The sequence below is a fragment of the Myotis lucifugus genome, unplaced genomic scaffold, assembly GCF_000147115.1.
Source record: "Myotis lucifugus unplaced genomic scaffold, Myoluc2.0 scaffold_934, whole genome shotgun sequence".
Taxonomy (NCBI): domain Eukaryota; kingdom Metazoa; phylum Chordata; class Mammalia; order Chiroptera; family Vespertilionidae; genus Myotis; species Myotis lucifugus.
The window spans coordinates 26,040-45,219 of record NW_005871982.1 but is presented as its reverse complement, the minus strand read 5'-3'; the positions used below and the strand labels follow the sequence as shown (position 1 = coordinate 45,219).

The window sequence follows — 19,180 nt, the reverse complement described above, 5'->3', positions numbered from 1 at the left end:
TCAAGGCTGAAACAGGCCAAATAAACAAGGTTTATGTGGGACCCGCAAAAAAAAACAAAAAGCTTTCAATTTTTCATAGAAACAGGTTTTATTTTCGATAGAGACATGCTGAATACACAGGGTTAAACTAAATGAGTAATCGTTAACATAACATTTTAATAAAAATTAGTATTTTTTCTTGAACATTAACTTACCAGACACTGAGTAACTGTACAAATAAGCATAATGCAAATAAATCTATTTTTCTTGTTCTCCGAAAATGAAATATTTCTTGTTGCACACACCAAACAAGTCAGTACAAGATTAATGACATGGCAATCGGCTGCTAAAATATTCACTGCTAGTATTAGTGGGGAGAAATGGTGCGCCTGCGTGTAAGGCACCTAAGGGAAATGAATGCAACACGATTACAGTAACCAGTCATTACATTAGTGAACATTGTAGTTCATTGTTAATAACTAGAGGCCCTGCCGAAACCGGTTTGGCTCAGTGGATAGAGCGTCGGCCTGCGGACTGAGGGGTCCCGGGTTCGATTCCGGTCAAGGGCATGTACCTGAGTTGCGGGCACATCCCCAGTAGGAGATGTGCAGGAGGCGGCTGATCGATGTTTCTCTCTCATCGATGTTTCTAACTCTCTATCTCTCTCCCTTCCTCTCTGTAAAAAATCAATAAAAATATATTTAAAAAAAAAAAAAAAAAAAAAAAAAAACTAGAGGCCCGGTGCATGAAATTCATGCAGGGGAGGGGGGCTATCCCTCAGCCCAGCCTGCACCATCTCCAATCTGGGACCCCCCAAGGGACATCCCTCTCTCCTCCAGGCCTGGTTGCCCCAAACTGCCCTCTCCTGCTGGCCCGGTCACCCCTAACTTCCCTCCCTTGCCAGCCTGGTCACCCCTAACTTCCCTCCCTTGCCAGCCTGGTCACCCCTAACTGCCCTCCCTTGCCAGCCTGGTCACCCCCAACTGTTCTCCCCTGCAGGCCTGGTCACCCCCAACTGCCCTTCCCTGCAGGCCTGGTCGCCCCTAACTGGCCTCCCCTGCAGGCCTGGTTGCCCCCAACTGCCCTCCCCTGCAGATCTGATCGCCCCCAACTGCCCTCCGTTGCAGGCCTGGTCCCTCCCAACTGCCCTCCCCTGTTGGCCATCTTGTGTCCACATGGGGGCGGCCATCTTGTGTTGGAGTGATGGTCAGTTTGCATATTACTGCTTTATTAGATAGGATTATGTATACCAGGACATTGTAAAAAATAAGTTACAAAATTTTTATTAAAATGTTTCTTACATAGTTATATTGGCTGGGCTGCAAAAATATTCATTGTGAGCCGCATGTGGCCGGTGGGCTGCGAGTTTGACATGCTTGGTTTACACCTCTCCCCAACTAGAGGGTAAATAGCTTAAAACACCTTACTCAGGAAGAAATCCAATTAGTGCCATTTGCCAACCACACCCAAGGACAAATGAAGTTAAGGGAATAAATCCCATTTTGGCATATCAGCATAAAACTGATGAATATTCTGTTGAGATCCTTCCCTAAACTCCCAGCCCTTAAAAACCCTCAAAACAAGTCCCAGTGCTTGAGGAGCATACCTGGGCCTTGCCCTTCCCTCTCTTCTCCCACAGGTGTGCATTCCCTAAACTCTAAGGCTTGCAACCAGGGAGCAATGGGCAGCAGCGGCTCATGTCAGGCTAACCCCCTGGATCCTGTCCCCAAGACCCTCTTTTCTCTGACTTCCTCATTTCCCCACCTAGACTTCTTCATTTCCCTACCTCATCCCTCTCCTGTTGCTCCTTCCATCCTAGGCCCTTCCTTGTTTCATTGTCCTCAGCTTTAATAAACATTCTCTAAAAATTACCTGAAATCTTTCCTGCATAAAGTCAAGAACCCACACATACCAGCTGGCCCTAGGCAGAGCCACTAGGGGCAGGTCTCCTTTACAGTAACAAAAGAAAGGAAAAGAGAAGAAAAAAGAGCCAGTATTTTTAAAGCAGATTATTGATTAACTATTAAACTATGATCTCTAAAATTCCTTCAGTGCAAAAATAACGAAGGTTACTCATTTACCAATCACAAAAGGACGTAAAATTATTCAATGCTGAAAATATTTTTTAAGTGATATTTAAAATCTAGTATGTGTGCAGTGAAGGCCTGGGGGTGGGGTATGGTGGAGGGGGTCAATGGGGAAAAAGGGGGACATCTGTAATACTTTCAACAATAAAGATAAATTTTTTTTCAAAATCTGTGTATGTGGACGAAAAGGGACCACATGCTAACCAAACTAGCTCAGAGAAGACCTGCATGGCGGCTTTGAAACCCAGAGACCTAAAGTAACCACAAAGGGTGGTCTGAAATTAAAACTTTTTAACTAAAAGCAGTTTATGGTGGATAATTATGTCCTGGGCCAGTATCGTCCTTGACAAAGGTCAATCTTTACCTTAACTGAGACTACTGTCTTTTTGCATCTATGATAACATATCTTTGGAATGTCAAAGTAATTTTCCTTTCCGGACCCCTCAAAGCACAGGTCACAAATCCCCTCATTGTCATTGAGTTAACTGCTGACTGTTAACTATCCTATACCCAACTATGTAAAAGAAGTCCCTGTCTATCTTTTTTTTTAGAGAGAGGAAGGGAGAGGGATAGAGAGTTAGAAACACCGATGAGAGAGAGACATCGATTAGCTGCCTCCTGCACACCCCCCACTGGGAATGTGCCCGCAACCAAGGTACATGCCCTTGACCGGAATAGAACCTGGGACCCTACAGTCCACAGGCTGACGCTCTATCCACTGAGCCAAACCAGTCAGGGCTGTGTCTATCATTTTATCCAATCCCAGAGGCTTCCCCCTGCCCCTCCCCAATCTATCATCAATGGATTTCATGTAACCCACAAATGCCTCCTCTTTTGATTTTAATGTATAAAATAAGGTGCAAAGCCATCATTTTCCAGAGCATCATCTCAATCTCTTTAGATTTTGCTTCCTGGCAATTGTCGACAGTTTGGCTCAATAAACTCACAAAAATTCTTCACAGGTTTGAATTTTTCTATATTGACATATATTTTACAAAAAAACTCACAGATGGCCAATTTTCCAAATTCAATTAAATGACAATTACATTTCTGGCCATGATGGACTTCTAGATATCCACCCAGGCTGTGTTTATATCCTTTTTCCTCTTTGGCTGAGAGTTTGTCCTATGGGAAATACAGTGCAGATACAGTACAATGTCCCACTGATTTAAAAATTTAACATTAAAAAGCGCAACCCATTTCCAGATGAGAATACTGTACACACTTCACAAATGTCTTACTGAAAAAGTAAAGGAAGTATGTCTACTAAGTAATAATAGTTATCATGTACAAATATAAAAAGTAAATAGCTTCTTTGTAAACCATTTTCTTTGGCTTCTGGGACTCTGACATCTTGTGGTCTCCTTTTTTTCTACCGTTCTATACAAATGCTGTTGCCACCTCTCTCTCTCTCTCTCTCTCTCTCTCTCTGCTTTCCCCTTTGGCCAACTATCTCATCTACTGTTCATTCTTCAGTAAGGATAATTCCCAAAACTTTCTTTCAAGCTACAATTTTAAGACATTTATTTTTAATTGTCTATAAATAAAGAATAAAATATCTTGACTTAAAGTTTTTGATAGAACTACACACTCAAAATGTTGAATTCCCATTCACTCAAACAAACAATACCCACTGCCTACTATATTATATTATCAGACACTACTAGAAACAAATGAAAGAGGCATGCTGTCCTCATCAACTGAGTGGATGGGAATATGAGAAGGCTGAAAAAGGTTTGCAAAGAACTGGGAGGAAATCCCACTAGGAAAACCAGGTATTGAACAAGTAGTACTGAAATCCCAGCAGAAGCTGGAGGGCAGGGTATTCAATATTCTGCAGTCTGTGTTGTTGGAAAACTCCTCGATGTCCGGTGGGGGGTGGTGGGAAGCACACAGCAGCTGGACTGCACAAGGAGAGCTGTACCAGACAGGTGTGAAGAAAAGCAAGGCAGATGCGGATACTGCCAGGAGATTGGTCAGAGGAACATTCCCGGGAAGTCTAAGCCAGAGAGTGAAGAGAAAAGTTGGAAGAGAATAAAGAGGAGAGCAGAAAGGACTGACAATTCAATAAGGATGAATAAAAGTTCTAACAAGAGTAATTACTGAATGTTTATTAGAGTCAAGCTTGTATGGATTGCATTATTCAATTCCTATGTATAATAGGAGAAAATGGACTATGTGAGTGAGAAAAGTGGAGGCATGGGAACTTGGATTTGAATTTAAGGTTCCAGGTGATGACAGGGCTTACACATACTATATGTGACTAAGTACACATGCATATGGCGTATGTACATGTACACAGAGAATATGGTAAACTACCAAAAATCAGAGATTATGGATGAAGGAATATGGGAATTATTTACACGAGTTTTACAATTTTTCTGTAAGATTAAAATTATTCAAAAAGAAAAAGTTTCTTTTTAAAATATATATATTTTTATTGATTTCAGAGAGGAAGGGAGAGGGAGAGAAACATCAATGATGAGAGAGAATTATCGATCGGCTGCCTCCTGCACGCCCCCCACTGGGGATCGAGCTGGCAACCCAGGCATGTGCCCTTGACTGGAATCGAACCCGGGACCCCTCGGTCTTCAGGCCGACGCTCTATCCACTGAGCCAAACCAGCAAGGGCAAGTTTCTTTTTAAAAAAGTTCATCTGCTCTCCCAAACATTACTTGTCCCAACTTCACAGAACCATTTTCCCTGACCTTGAGTACTCTTTGCTATTTCTTTTCCCCACTTCTAACATAAAGAGAAATCCAAGTTTTATACATCCTAATTTAGTAATAACTCTTGAAGCCAATTAAGAAAAAAACAAAACTAAGCTCTAGAGGTGTAGTATAATATAAAAATATTGGATTGGTAATAAGAGCTCAAAGCCCAAGTCACTAAAACTTACCAAGAAACAACCTTAGAGAAGTAAAATAACTTGTCTCAAACTAATATAGCTAGGAAGTGATGGAGCCAAGATTAAATCCAGGCTCGACACCAAAACCAGTACCCTAGATAAAAACCTTATGAAAATCAGAATTCAATTTTCAATATAGAGGGAATAAGTATCAAACTTACAGTGCTCCAGCCAAGTGAACCACCTAGCCAGGGCAAACATCAAACCTTTAAAATATGTAATAATAAATATCATGAGGTTAAGAGACTCTGAAATATTCAAGTTTTTTTAAAATCTGTATTGTTGAAAACAAGTTTTAATTATCAAAATGTGTGCTACAATACAGAATAAAATATTAAGGATAAAAATTATAGCAGCAAACAGTAATATCTCTTTTAACAGAAGTATTTCATCTGTTGCAGAAATATCACCCAATATAATAAAAGCCTAATATACAAAATGACCAAACAGCAGAACGACTAGTTGCTATGATGTGCACTAACCACCAGGGGGCAGACGCTCAACACAGGAGCTGCCCCCTGGTGGTCAGAGTGAAGTGGTGGTGGCCGTCAGTCACACATCCCCTGAAGGCTCCCGGACTGCGAAAGGGCGCAGGCTAGGCTGATGGATCCCCTGCCCCCAGTGCACGAATGTTGTGCACCAGGCCTCTAGTTTTCAAGATAATTCTTGCTTTGGGTAAGAGGTTAAACTTCTAAGGTCACTTCCATTTCTAATTGTTATAATCAATCACTTAGTAATTCTGAAGTTAGCAACATCACATATTTTTAAGATCACATTTTCCCAGCTGGTGTGGTTCAGTTGGTTGAGCATAATCCCTCATTCCTAAAGGTTGCTGGGTTCAATTCCCAGTTAGGGCACATGCGAGGTTGCAGGCTCTCAATCCCCAATGGGGATCATGCAGGAGGCAGCTGATCAATGATTCTCTCTCTTTCTCTCCCTCTCCCTTCCTCTGTGAAATTCAAAAGCTATATGGAAACACATATTCAATACACCTAAAAATCAAAAGGTCTCACTACTTAGCCCCCCTTGCTTAACCTTTCATCCTCATTTGACCTAAATTCTTTTAGGGTCACCAAGAATTTCTAAGGCAAATCCAAAGGCCACTTCTCATACATTATACTGAACTCTGCTACATTTGGCTAATAATCCCATTTTTTCAGATTATTCTCTTCCATCCTTATTTCTCCACTGACTTCCTTCTTATTCTTGCCATAGATTGTCTTAAGCATCCTGTTACATTTGTCTAAATCAAACCACTCCACTTTGCAGCTCATCATGGAAATGTTTGCCCCAGTTATGCAGTTAAGGCTCTAATTTATATCTGTATTCCCGTAATACTGCCATTTCCTGTTTGACGAATCTATTTCATTCTAGGCTTAATCACTTCTGGCTTTATCAATTCCAACTGTTGCTTGAGCCTATCCAGCCAGCACTCACTTCTCAGCAGTTACATCGTCCCAAAGGGAGGAATACAAGACTACTGATGGTATATTATAACGATTTTAAGTGGTCCACAGAGGAATATTCAAAATTATATTTTAAAACATGTTGGGGAAAAACTGTAAAACCAAATAATCATGTACATTTTTCTTTTAATTAAAAGACAATTAATTGAATTAAAGGAAGATACTGACATACGATTTGAAGATAAAGCAAAAATTGTGAATGACTTGGTTGAGAAATACTCACCACTGGGAAATCCATGTAGCACAGAAGTTAAGCACTTGGACTCTGGATCAATGATTTAAATACCACTTACTAGCTAAGTAATTTTGAACAAATTATTTAAATCTCTTTAAATCCCACATATATAGTGGGAATAAAATAATCCACCTCCTGGGCTTACTATATGGATTGAAAGAGATAATGTACAAAATGTTCTTAGCTCAGTACATGGCATGGTAAGTGCTCAACAAATATTAACATTTACAATTATTCTTGATCTCTTCTGGCCATCATGCCTTCACTTGTAATCAACTGGGTAGCCAATGCATACTATAGGCAATTTTCCATATATGGATTTTCTGCCCCAAATTTCCCTTACCTGTTTGTATAACCCTTATTTTTATCTTCTTGTATGAATAATAATAAAATAAACTATCACACAATAACTTCTATTATTCATAACCCTTAAGACTGTGGATACCTTGGCAGTGGGGCCCAAAAGCCATTTTCCTCTGATTCACTGGGCCTTATAAAATTAAAAGAATCTCTGATGCAAAAATGAAAAGAAACCTCACGATGCATAGTACATAAGCTATTTGAAAGCTCTGCTACTATTCTCATGGGTACATAAAGGGGGGAAAATGACAGGGTATTCTCTTGCTCCACTAAAACATTCATCAGCTGAACCTGAGTTGTGGGTCTATTGTACTGTTTCCTAATCTCATTCATTCAATGACCTATAATAAACTCTAGGTATATGCCAACCACTATACAATGTGATGGGGACACGGAAACAGTGTAGAAACGGAAAACAGATCAGTACTGCTGAAAACAAACAAGTAAACAGAAAACTACCCGATAAAATGCTATATAAATAATATCCATCAGTGCTTTCAATACTAGCTATGCTCCATAAACGCTGATTAGACTCCATCCTTCTTTAATGCAGAGCACCAGCAGCACCATAGAGTTGAGTACATTACATTACATTAACAGTAATTGTATTGTTATTTTGTGTTCAGACTCTAGGTATCTGCTAACCATATCAAAGTTTCTGTCTCCCAACTAGACAAGTGTTGAAACTCAGTAACAGCCCTGGTTTAATCTGATTTGTGAACAAATATGTGCACACACAAGCCTGAAACCATGGCTGGCATTTGGTCAAAATAACTACTAGAAATACAACTACTAAAAGATCAGTATATATTTAGCCTTTCTAGAGGTCGGTAAAAAAACACACAATAGAAAATTTACTGAAGTTAACCTCTCTAGAGAATACTTTTACCCACAAAGATGTCCTGGCTGATGCATCAATTGCAATACTGAGAAATTTAAAATGTCAAGACTTCTAAGCAACAGTTAACAGACTGAGATAAGCTTTCTTTGTGTTACCCTATTTATAAGGTGACAAGTCTCAATTTACTGAAAGTGTATTAGGTATAACTCAAGTCAGACGATTTTTAGATCTTGTTCACTGGAAGAATAGGGTTCTGTACCAATTTGTGTAACAAATGTCAATGATCAGTTCTTACACAAATATGGTATAAATATTTGTACAAGTGACTTATAAATTGAAGTGGTGTTTGGGGTGTGGGAGGAAACCACTCAGAGGGAGAGAGGGACATAACAGTATAATCTTCAAAGACATTTTACCAGTAAGAAAGGTGAGATGGAGTAGAGACAGGCAGAGACAGGGGCAGGAATAAGCCAGGACTTCTGTATTTCAGCTATGGGTAATATACTGATCCCAGGGTTACCGATTGTACAGCATGAAGAAGAAATCTTTAAGAAACATAATTCAGTATGGAAGTGTGAACAGCCTTAAAAAATATAAAGAGGACATGAAATCTATTTCTTCAACTTTCCAAAGAATATTTACTCCATTCTGAGAAAATGCAGATTACTTGCTGCTTGGGAGAGAGTATCTTCTATCAATATTCTGCCACTTGCCCTCCACTACTACTGACCTTTTACTAGGTACTGAGCACAGTCATAAACCCTCTACATACATTATCTTTGTCAATCCTACAGCAAGCCCTCCAGGGAGGTACTGTTATTATCACCATCTCCATTTTAAAGATGAGGAAATATTTTATCAGTAAGAGTCCAGAAACCTAAAAAATTATAGTTAGTTTTACTCGACTGTCCTTGAAATAAAAAAGGTACCAAAATTAGTTTGTACCCCATCCCTAAAGTAGCTATAATCCATTTTTTACACCTTCACATACAATGTTTCTATACTGAAGTCAAACAGAAGAAACTAGGTTAATAATACTGTATCTTGTTTAATTTCCATAGTTCATAAAATTACAAGGCAGGGAGGCAGTTGATGGTTTAGGATCCCCTTGAGTTCAGACAGTCTGGATCTGAATCTATACAGCATCACCAACAACTGCTGTATGACCTTGGTCGAACTGCTCTCATCTCTTAGATTTCATTTTCTCACCTGTAAAATGGGGACGATGGTAACAGCACCGCCCGGGAAGGCTTGCTGTCAGATTTAAGAAGGTAATGTGTACGAAGAGCTGATTACTGTGCTCAGTACACAGAAAAAGGTCAACTAACGGTGGAAGGCAGAGCAGCCACATATATTATTAGCTCACCAGACCAAAACAGAAAAGGTAAAAAGCCTGTGTTCTGAAAATCCTCTATAGAAAAGGAGAGGCTGGCTATGTGACGATATGCTTCAGCTAGAACGCAAACTAACGTACGCCCAATTGTTTTTGGTGGACCAATGCATTTGAGTTGGGTCAGAAAAGATGCTGCAGTGCATCGGAGACACACACCTAAAAATGGCTCCAGTCCGAGCAGCATCTTAATTACCAATTGAGAAGGTTAAAGCTACTTTTAACCAATGCCGGAGGAAGGCTTGGCGGGCGCTGACGGATCACCCTATCCTTCCTATTGGCAGGAAAATAAGCGATCGAGCACTGAATCACGGATCCTGATGCTTCCAGTGCATTCCAAATGAAATCTTACAGCAGGGCAGCCTCGGGACAATATTCAAGGACCCTAGCGGGGTCAGAATCTCTGAGCCGACGCTCCTCCATCAGCCAATGCGGACATCCGGGTCGCTCCAGAAGCCAGCACACAGGCACGTAGGGCATGTCCAAAAAATATCTCAAATCAAGTCAAAACAAATGCACATCCCTTTACAGGAATCTGACGCATTCCTCTCGCGCAGAGAAGAAATGCTCAGTGTTCCTATTGGCTCTCCTGCCCCTTTCTTCCAGGCCCATCATGGGGGCCGTGATCGTAACGCCGATAACTCGGACGGTATCTCCAAGCGGGGAGCTGCAGAGTGGGACCGACCCCGCAGGTCAGCGGATGGAGGCCCAGGGGGCCAGAGCCTAGCGAACCCTCCGCGGGAGTCGGGGCAGCGCGTCCCCAGCGAAAGGAGGGTCGGTCCCGACTCCCCAGCGCGCCGCTCCCGGAGTCGGGGCTGGAACCCGGGCTCCCGCACCCCGCTCCTTGCAATTCCACCCGCACTGCACACGCACCGGAGGCGGCCAGGAAAGGCCCCGGAGGAGCCTGGGGCTGTTGGGGCGGGGGGGGGGGGGCCGCACGCCCCACGCAGGAGAGATCGCGACCCTCGCCCATCCCGCTGGATGGAAACCCCCTTCGCCTCCCGGCCGCGCGCGCCGTTCCCCCGCCGGGCCGACCCGGGGCGGGTGGGAGAGGCCGACGGGTCCGGAACTCCCGCTGCAGACCACATGGGGCGGGTCTGACTCCGTTTTCTCGCTCCCGATCAGGAGGCCGCGACTTCCCGGGGCACGGAGAGGGTGGTCGCCGCAGAGGAGGGAGGGGATGCCCGGAACCCAGGCCCTCTCCACGCGGCTCCCCAGTGTCGGGACGCTCCCACGCCCGCCCGCCCCAATGGGGCCCGCGTTGATCTCGGCTCCTCCGCCCGCGCGGCTTTCCTTACCGGCCAGGGTGTCGAGCCGAGCGTGTGTGTGCACTTCGAGGGTCCCCGCGAGCTCCGATCCCAGGAAGCAGGTGGCTGAAGGGCCACCCGACTGGCAGAGCCGCAGCTGCGGATGGACAAACCGCCAAAGCACTTTCGCTGCCGCCCGAGAGGGAGAGAGCGAGCGAGAAAAAGAAGCAAGATGGCGGCTAGCCAGCCCCTACGTATGACGTCATGCCGCGGCGTGCGTAAGGCAATCGCCGCAGGACCGCCCTCGGCGCACAGACGGGCCGGACCACGTGAAGCCTCCGTGGCGGCGCAACCCCGGCGGAAGGCGACGTCGCCACCTGCTGGACGGAGGGACTTTTAAAGAGACCATGGATATGCCTCACGGAAGAGCACTCTTCCGTGAGGCATATCCATGGTCTCTTTAAACTAGGAATCATCTTTAATCTTGATATTTGACAATATCTTGATATTTTTTTCAGAAAGGTACATGTTCAGTATTCATAATGCCAAAAACTGCCGTTGATAAAGACGTAGATAAATGCATTATAAAACATCCACATTATGTAATATTTTTGAAGCCATTAAACTCAGAATAACATTTAATGACCAGAAAAATGCTCCTTACGCCATCATATGCCTGAGCAGTATAGAGGGAGTGGAGATAGAGAGAAGTAGACAGGTTTGGGATATATTTCGGAGCTAGAATATACTTTTCTTGTATGAGCTGATGGCTTCTAAATGGACGGTGGGGAGTGTGAATTGAAGAGTCCATGACAAACGTGTAGATTAATGGCTAGAACAGCTGGGTGGATGACTGACATTTATAGAGACTATGGAGATGGGAGAGGAAAGGAAAACAATGTGGTTGGTAGAGCAATAAAAATTAAATATTAAAAAAAGGAAGAATTAAAATGTGGACATGTTAAATCTGAGATGTTCATGCAATGTCCAACTGTAGGTTAAGTATGTCAGTGACATGCATGTCTAGAGCTCAGAGGGGAGTTGGTATTGGAGACAGCGACTTCGTGTGTTTAAAAATAGTGGGAAATGATAAATTCTCAGAGTGGGGGGAAAAGAAAAAAGGGCCAGACCCAAGGAACAACAACATTGAGGGGTTAGGTGCAGGTGGAGCGCTTGGCAACGATCATGAAGGAGAAACCAGAAAACTGGAAACCCCAAAGAGGATGATGTCACAAAAGCCATAGAGGAGAGATTTACAAGAAGGTGTGAGCAATCAGCTCTGTTAAATGCTGCTGGGAGGTCAAGTCCGGTGAAGAAGGAGCCACAAGTGCCCATCGTGTTTGGCAATGTGGAGGTAGGTCACTGGTACCTTTTGCAAGAAATTTTGGTGGAGCAGTGAGGTCAGAAAGCCACATGGTAGTGAGCAAAATAGATGTTGAGAAACTGAAGACTCGATAAACAAGTCTTTCCAGATTGGAAGGTGTTCTAAACAAAGTAGTGCCTGGAGGGAATGTGGACTAAAGAGGGGCATTCTAAAGTATTGGAGGGAGTAGGTCATGTTTGTATGATGACGAGAATCATCCAAAAGAAGGAGGTGGGCAGCAATAATGTAGCAGAGAGATGGAACCTAGAGGAGGCAAAGCCATGGGAAGGTGGGAGGGTGAAAACAGAGCTGATCCAGGATTCAGCTTTGAAGGAGAAATAGGTACAACTCTAGGGACCTTTGATGATAGTTGACAGTGGGGACACTGATGGCTTCTCTTTTCTCGGTGAAGTAGGGGACACGGTATTCTGCTGGGAGGGCTGAGTGTGTGTGAGGAGGAGAGGATCCAAAAGTTAGCTCAGTGAGTGAAAAAGTAAACCTGGTGTGAGGAGCCCTGTAGGACTGGCACGCTCTGCAGGGAGCGCGTTGGAAGCCTCTGATTATGGACGTAAACTATGCGGTTCAGTTTATTTATATGATTTCTCCAGCAGTGGTCAGCTCTTGGGTACAGCTATAGAGAAGACAGATAGTAAGATTCCTCCGTGCTGGGTTTTTCCAGGCAAGCTTAATGTGAAGAAGTGAGGACATCTGCAACTGAGAGACAATAATTATAAGATTGTGTTTGAACATGTGGTGTATGTGTAGCAAATGGTAACCATGTCTATTTTATGAATTATCTATGGTATATATTTTTTTCTATTACCATTTATCGCCTCTTCCACCTTCTCTGCCCCCAACCCGGAATCACCACACTGTTGTCCATGTTCTGTGGTATATTTTAAATCCAAAGGCTTCCTGCCACTTCTTTTGGTTGGAACTGTCTTCCCCATCAATATGGTGGTAGAATTGTCACTGTAGCCATGTTAGAATAAATAAAATAATAAACAGAGATAAATCACAGTTACTCCCCCCCCACCCCCATATCAATGGTCTTTTGAAATGGAAAAGCTTGGCTGCTATAGGGTCATGGCCAGGGGAGTGCCTGCTGACTGTCACCAAGAGCACAGGGAAGCATTACTTTGGTGAATTTCCCGCAACCCTCCAGGATCCAGTCCAGGTTGTCTTAGTCTCAGAAATATCTTCCTTTAGCAATGCCGAGCAGCTCCAGCATTCAGATGAGCTTACATTAATCAAAGTCATGAAACAATACATGTTAATGCAACCAGAATATTCATGGATTGATTTCCAAGAGCTTATCGTTTATATACCTGAATACTAAAGACTGAAAAGCCAGTGCATTTTCTATATAGACTTCCAGGAAACCAAAGGCATTAATCAGAAGCTTGCTTGATGAGCACGGATTTGGAAGGAGTGGAGATCTGTGGTATAGCTTGTTCCTGATTCATCTATCTCTATGACAGGATGCGTTTGTCCCAAAGATAGAAATACTCAACATTCCACATTGATCTCCAATACAATAGGGACATCGTGCTGTGCTGTTGATTTGGGCACCCTCTCTCCTTGATAGCACTGGTCCATGGTGCCCCTGTGTGCTCCTTTCTCTGTTTCCATGGCTACCCAAACCTCTTACTAATATTCTTTCAATAAAAATCAACCTACAGTCAAGCCAGGCCAGTTTGTGTGTGAAAGATGACTTTGCTTGCTTGTGCTCTTATCCATTGCATGTGATCTTAAAGTTTAGCGCTCAGAGAGCAGTCTTATTTCCCTTATTTCCAATATCTTGAGGAAAATCTATAGGTATCGGTACAATTTCCAAAGCCAAATAATATTCTTCTTTTAAAATTTACTTTGTTTTGGCTTATTTACTCCTAATACTTCTTCAGTGTAAATACATTTGTCATAACAAAATATTTTCATGACATATTGAATGAAAACTTGTCATGTAATTTCCAGTTCTGCTTTTTAAACAATAATTTGATCAATGTTTCTCTCTCATCGATGTTTCTGGCTCTGTCCCTCTCCCTTCCTCTCTGTAGAAAATCAATAAAATATAATAATATTCTTCTTTTAAAATTTACTTTGTTTTGGCTTATTTACTCCTAATACTTCTTCAGTGTAAATACACTTGTCATAACAAAATATTTTCATGACATATTGAATGAAAACTTGTCATGTAATTTCCAGTTCTGCTTTTTAAACAATAATTTTAGGGTAACATTATCAAATTGCCAGTTGGGGATATAAAATCAGGCAAACTAGTTTCTTATTGAAAACCAGTGGATTCTCCAAATAGCATGACCTATTTTCTTTGTCATTGCCCAGCCTTATTAAGCTAATGGTTTTATTGAATTTCTACCCTTCTCATTGGGTTTGATTCTATAAACCTGTAGGCTCTGAAGACTTATGGGATATAGGTTTCCCCAGTAGCCGAAATTAGAGTGTTTCTGTGAAACTTTTCATAAGCCCAAATGGTGCAAAGCAAGAAAGCAATTACCATTAATTTAAATGGAAAAATCTTTGAGTGTTCCCCCAAAATATCCTGCTAAATCAAATATGCTTAATTATGTCCAGTTTTACATTAAGCTAACACCCTTGCCAGCTCTCTTGCACTTTCCTGATACCTAAGGACTCATCTTCCTAACGGATGCACAAAACCAACGGAGAAAAAGCACAGGTGCTCACAGACATGGTCAGAGCCCTGGCGGCTTTGAACTGAGATGCTGAGTGTGGTTCCTGAAAAGGAGCTCTGCAGGGCCACTCTCACTGCTCAGGTGTGCACTGCCCCTGTACGCCTCACTGTCAAACGTTTGGCAGAACACTATTTTCACTTTGCCCTTTTACATAAAAGCGAAAATCCTCTGCAGATTTCTTAGGGTCAGCAAAAAGAGGTACTAATGGAGGTCGTTCATGAAAGCAAAGTGGTGTAATGTGAATTTTAAAAAAGCAGGGGAGACCTGTATTAGGTGAAAAATAAAAGAAACGATGAAGGCATCATGTGTTACAATGTTTCTTAAACATTTAGGTGCACATGACAATTTTGGTTTCTTTTCACCAGTGGTCCAGCAAATCATACTTAATAAAATTGAAACATTATAAGCCTGATGTAATGAATGCTGTAATACCCAAATACTGTATGAAAATGTAATCTTATTTATGAATGTCAACAGATATTATAACTTTGCTAATAAAGATAAAAAAAATATTGCCAGTGCTTTGAAAAATTACCTTGGCCAACTTTAGAAGGTTATATATTAAATGAACTATATATTATATGTGTTATATATAAAATATTACATTACTGGTATAAAGTAGGATAACTATTTCTGTAATTTATCACTCTATTATTAGTTAGCTCAATAAACTTTTTTATAATGAAGTAAAAGGTACATTTTGGCGAAATGTTATTTATTTTTCACAAGTCATATGTTAATACGACCCCAAATTTCACCAGAATTTTCTTAGCTGTGAGGAGAAACCAAGTTCTTGGAATAATGGCTCCAAGTCAAGAGGGTGTGGAATTGTTAATGAGCAAAATCTGGGAGCTCTGGGAAGAAGGCAGGGGAAGAGGGAGGAGATGGGAGAAAACAGACTTGCAGACTCAGCTCTGCCTGAGGCTGGAAGTTCACCTGAGACAGGAAGTGAGTAATGAAAAAGGTCAAGAGACCAAAGGGTAAGGGGGTGGGTCTAGGGAATGCAGAGCAGAAAAGGCGACAAAGGAAATTAGCCAAGTGGTAACTGAAGATACAAAATAGGTGATTTCTTAACTTTTCGGGTCAGAAAATAGAAACTGGAGATATTGTAATAGATATAAATACTACCCAATAATTATCTCTAAAATTGTAACTTTGGCTGCTGTCTGTAGCATTAAAGTTTAAGACACTTTATTTTTTTGTTGCACAACCAACTGTATATGACATGTGTAAATGAAACCACCCGGTTTCAAATTTTTTATTGCTCCATAGTAATTAAGAGAGGTAAGGCTGATAGTCCTTTTTTTTTTTTTTATGGCAGTGGGACAGGGTATTTTGAATAACTCTGACCGAAAAGAGAATTTCTTATATTACAGAGAATCAGTAGTCTATGCCTGGTTCAGATTTTGTTTCTGTAGAGTCGTCTCCATTCTTATTTCTGCTGGGGTTAATTAAAAGTCACTTCAGATATATTTCTTTGAGTCTCAGTGATATAATTACTTCGAATGGGAATTAGTAGTATAATACTCTAAGGATGGGACCATTGGTAACTTCGTAGGGCATAGTCTTGATCAGAAGAAGAGAGAAGAGGAATAGTGACTGAAAGAGAATTGAGGGAACCTTCTCAAAGTACTTAACAGCCTGGGTAAATTGCAGTGAAATGAAACTCTCATTTCAATGCCCAGTATTACCTTTAGGAAACTTGTAATTGCAAAGTCTTAATCATAAAGGTTAATAAAATAGTGCCACCATGCCCAGCCAGCATGGCTCAGTGGTTGAGTGTCGACCTATATGACCCAGGAGGTCACGGTTCGATTCCTGGTCAGGCATATGCCGGGTTGTGGGCTCGATCCCCAGTGTAGGGTGTGTAGGAGGCAGCCAGTCAATGATTCTCTCTCATCATTGATGTTTCTATCTCTCTCTCCCTCTCCCTTCCTCTCTGAAATCAATAAAAAAAATATTTTAAAAAAATAGTGCCACCTGTTAGGCTCCATGTGACCAGGCCACCTGCTCAACCTTGAGAAGATGCTGGTAGGGCAATGAGTCATCCCAGTTTGCACGAGACTGTCATGACTTTCATCCCCAGGAACTTTCTTAGTCCAGGGCAAAATGGGATAGTTGGTCACCCTGTGCTGGCCACAATGAAGTGGAGACATGGGTCTTAGTTTCAAGCTTCTTCCACTTTAAAATTTCCTTTTGATCTCTGCTATCTGCCTGTCAGGATGCCCTTGATGAGACCACTAATAGGAATCGTTCTTTGTCTGATTCTAGAGAAGGTCCTCTTAATCTTGGGGAGCTAGAAAACTGAGAATCTGGGCCCGAGGAACCCCTGGCAGCAGTTGGTGTGGTTCCCACCTGGCTGTTATTGCTGCATTAACTCCTTCCCCCCCTTTATAGCTTCGAGTTAGCAAATGCCCACTGGGGCCAGCCCTGCGCTAGGTCCTCTGCACAGGTCATTTTGCACGGCAAACTGCAATACAGATACTAAAACTGAGGCTCAAAGAGGACAAGTGGGTTGGTTTGAACTCACAATGCATTTTGGTGATTGAGCTGGTGTTCGAGCGGAGGTCTAATTTCAAACCCAGCTGATGCCCTCATCTCACTGCTGCATCTGTGAGTATCTGTGCAGGCAGAGAGAGGGAGAGAGAAAATGCTAATTTCATTTCCAGGCTGACTGTACCTACAGAAAATCTCCATTTGGCTCTGCTTTCAAGAATGCCCAGCTGTGAGTGCATTACTTACCTCGACTCAGCTTGTCGGGAACAGTAACCGGGACCCGTGTCTACTGTTTCCTGCGCTTGCAAACCCGCGGCCATGCGTGAGTGCATCTCCATCCATGTTGGCCAGGCTGGTGTCCAGATCGGCAATGCCTGCTGGGAGCTGTACTGCCTGGAACACGGCATCCAGCCCAATGGCCAGATGCCAAGTGACAAGACCATTGGCGGGGGAGATGACTCCTTCAACACCTTCTTCAGCGAGACAGGCGCTGGCAAGTATGTGCCCAGGGCAGTGTTTGTAGACCTGGAACCCACAGTCATTGATGAAATTCGCACGGGTACCTACCGCCAGCTCTTCCACCCTGAGCAGCTGATCACAGGCAAAGAAGATGCTGCCAATAACTATGCCCGTGGACACTACACCATTGGCAAGGAGATCATTGACCTCGTCCTGGACCGAATTCGGAAACTGGCTGACCAGTGCACAGGCCTTCAGGGCTTCTTGATTTTCCACAGCTTTGGTGGGGGAACTGGTTCTGGGTTCACCTCCCTGCTGATGGAACATCTCTCCATCGATTATGGCAAGAAGTCCAAGCTGCAGTTCTCCATTTACCCAGCCCCCCAGGTCTCCACAGCTGTAGTTGAGCCCTACAACTCCATCCTCACCACCCACGCCACTCTGGAGCACTCTGATTGTGCCTTCATAGTTGACAATGAGGCCATCTATGACATCTGTTGTAGAAACCTCGATATCGAGCGCCCAACCTACACTAACCTTAACCGCCTTATTAGCCAGGTTGTGTCCTCCGTCACTGCATCCCTCAGGTTTGAGGGAGCCCTGAATGTTGATCTGACTGAATTCCAGACCAACCTGGTGCCCTATCCCCGCATCCACTTCCCTCTGACCACATATGCCCCTGTCATCTCTGCTGAGAAAGCCTACCATGAGCAGCTTTCTGTAGCAGAAATCACCAATGCGTGCTTTGAGCCAGCCAACCAGATGGTGAAATGTGACCCTCGCCGTGGTAAATACATGGCTTGCTGCCTGTTGTACCGTGGTGACGTGGTCCCCAAAGATGTCAATGCTGCCATTGCCAGCATCAAGACCAAGCGCAGCATCCAGTTTGTGGACTGGTGCCCCACTGGCTTCAAAGTTGGCATTAACTACCAGCCTCCCACTGTGGTCCCCGGTGGAGACCTGGCCAAAGTACAGCGAGCTGTGTGCATGCTGAGCAACACCACAGCTATTGCTGAGGCCTGGGCTCGCCTGGACCACAAGTTTGACCTGATGTACGCCAAGCGTGCCTTTGTCCACTGGTATGTGGGTGAGGGCATGGAGGAAGGAGAGTTTTCTGAGGCCCGTGAGGACATGGCTGCCCTTGAGAAGGATTATGAGGAAGTTGGTATGGATTCTGTTGAAGGAGAGGGTGAGGAATACTAATTCCTTTCAGCCCTGCAACGTGTCATGCTCAGAACTTCAGCTTCAACAACTGACAGGCATTAAAGCTTTCTGGTTAGGTTTTCTTCCCTTTTACTTGTGATCATGTCTGCCTTTTTTTCCCCATGTATACCTGTACGATTTCCCCTTCATGTTTAAAAGTAAAGGCATGGAGAAAGAAAAAAAAGAAAAAAAGAATGCCCATCTGTGCTCAGCATTTCCCCCGTGCACCTGCTGATCCTCATGTTTTGGACAAAGTGGTAACCCAATCTGTGTCAGAATAACTGTTCACTCTTGGTTTTAACATCATAATTTAAAAGCTTGTAAAGGCTTCTAAGAGTTACCAACTGGTCTAAATCTTACCTTGTGTACATGTCTTAGATTTGCACCAAAGGAATACTGTGAGTACCTCGAGGGAGAACCTTGAAGACATAAGCA

General features: G+C 43.0%; 2 protein-coding genes across 23 annotated transcripts in view; one reads left to right on the top strand and one right to left on the bottom strand.

Annotated features, from left to right (window-relative positions):
• The window catches only part of PRRC2C (proline rich coiled-coil 2C), a 77,559-nt gene extending 66,658 nt beyond the window's left edge, over window positions 1–10,901 (bottom strand). For all 22 annotated transcript variants that reach the window (XR_002827213.1, XR_002827212.1, XR_002827214.1 and 19 more), the window contains exon 1: window positions 10,565–10,901. The gene's annotated coding sequence lies outside the window, so the exon portion shown is untranslated. The remainder of the gene's footprint in view (window positions 1–10,564) is intronic.
• A 6,479-nt stretch (window positions 10,902–17,380) lies between these two features.
• LOC102438700 (tubulin alpha-1B chain-like) lies at window positions 17,381–18,929 on the top strand. The gene has a single exon (XM_006106873.3). The coding sequence runs from the start codon at window positions 17,402–17,404 to the stop codon at window positions 18,743–18,745; it is 1,344 nt and encodes a 447-aa protein (XP_006106935.1). The 5' UTR covers window positions 17,381–17,401; the 3' UTR covers window positions 18,746–18,929.
• Window positions 18,930–19,180: the final 251 nt, after the last annotated feature.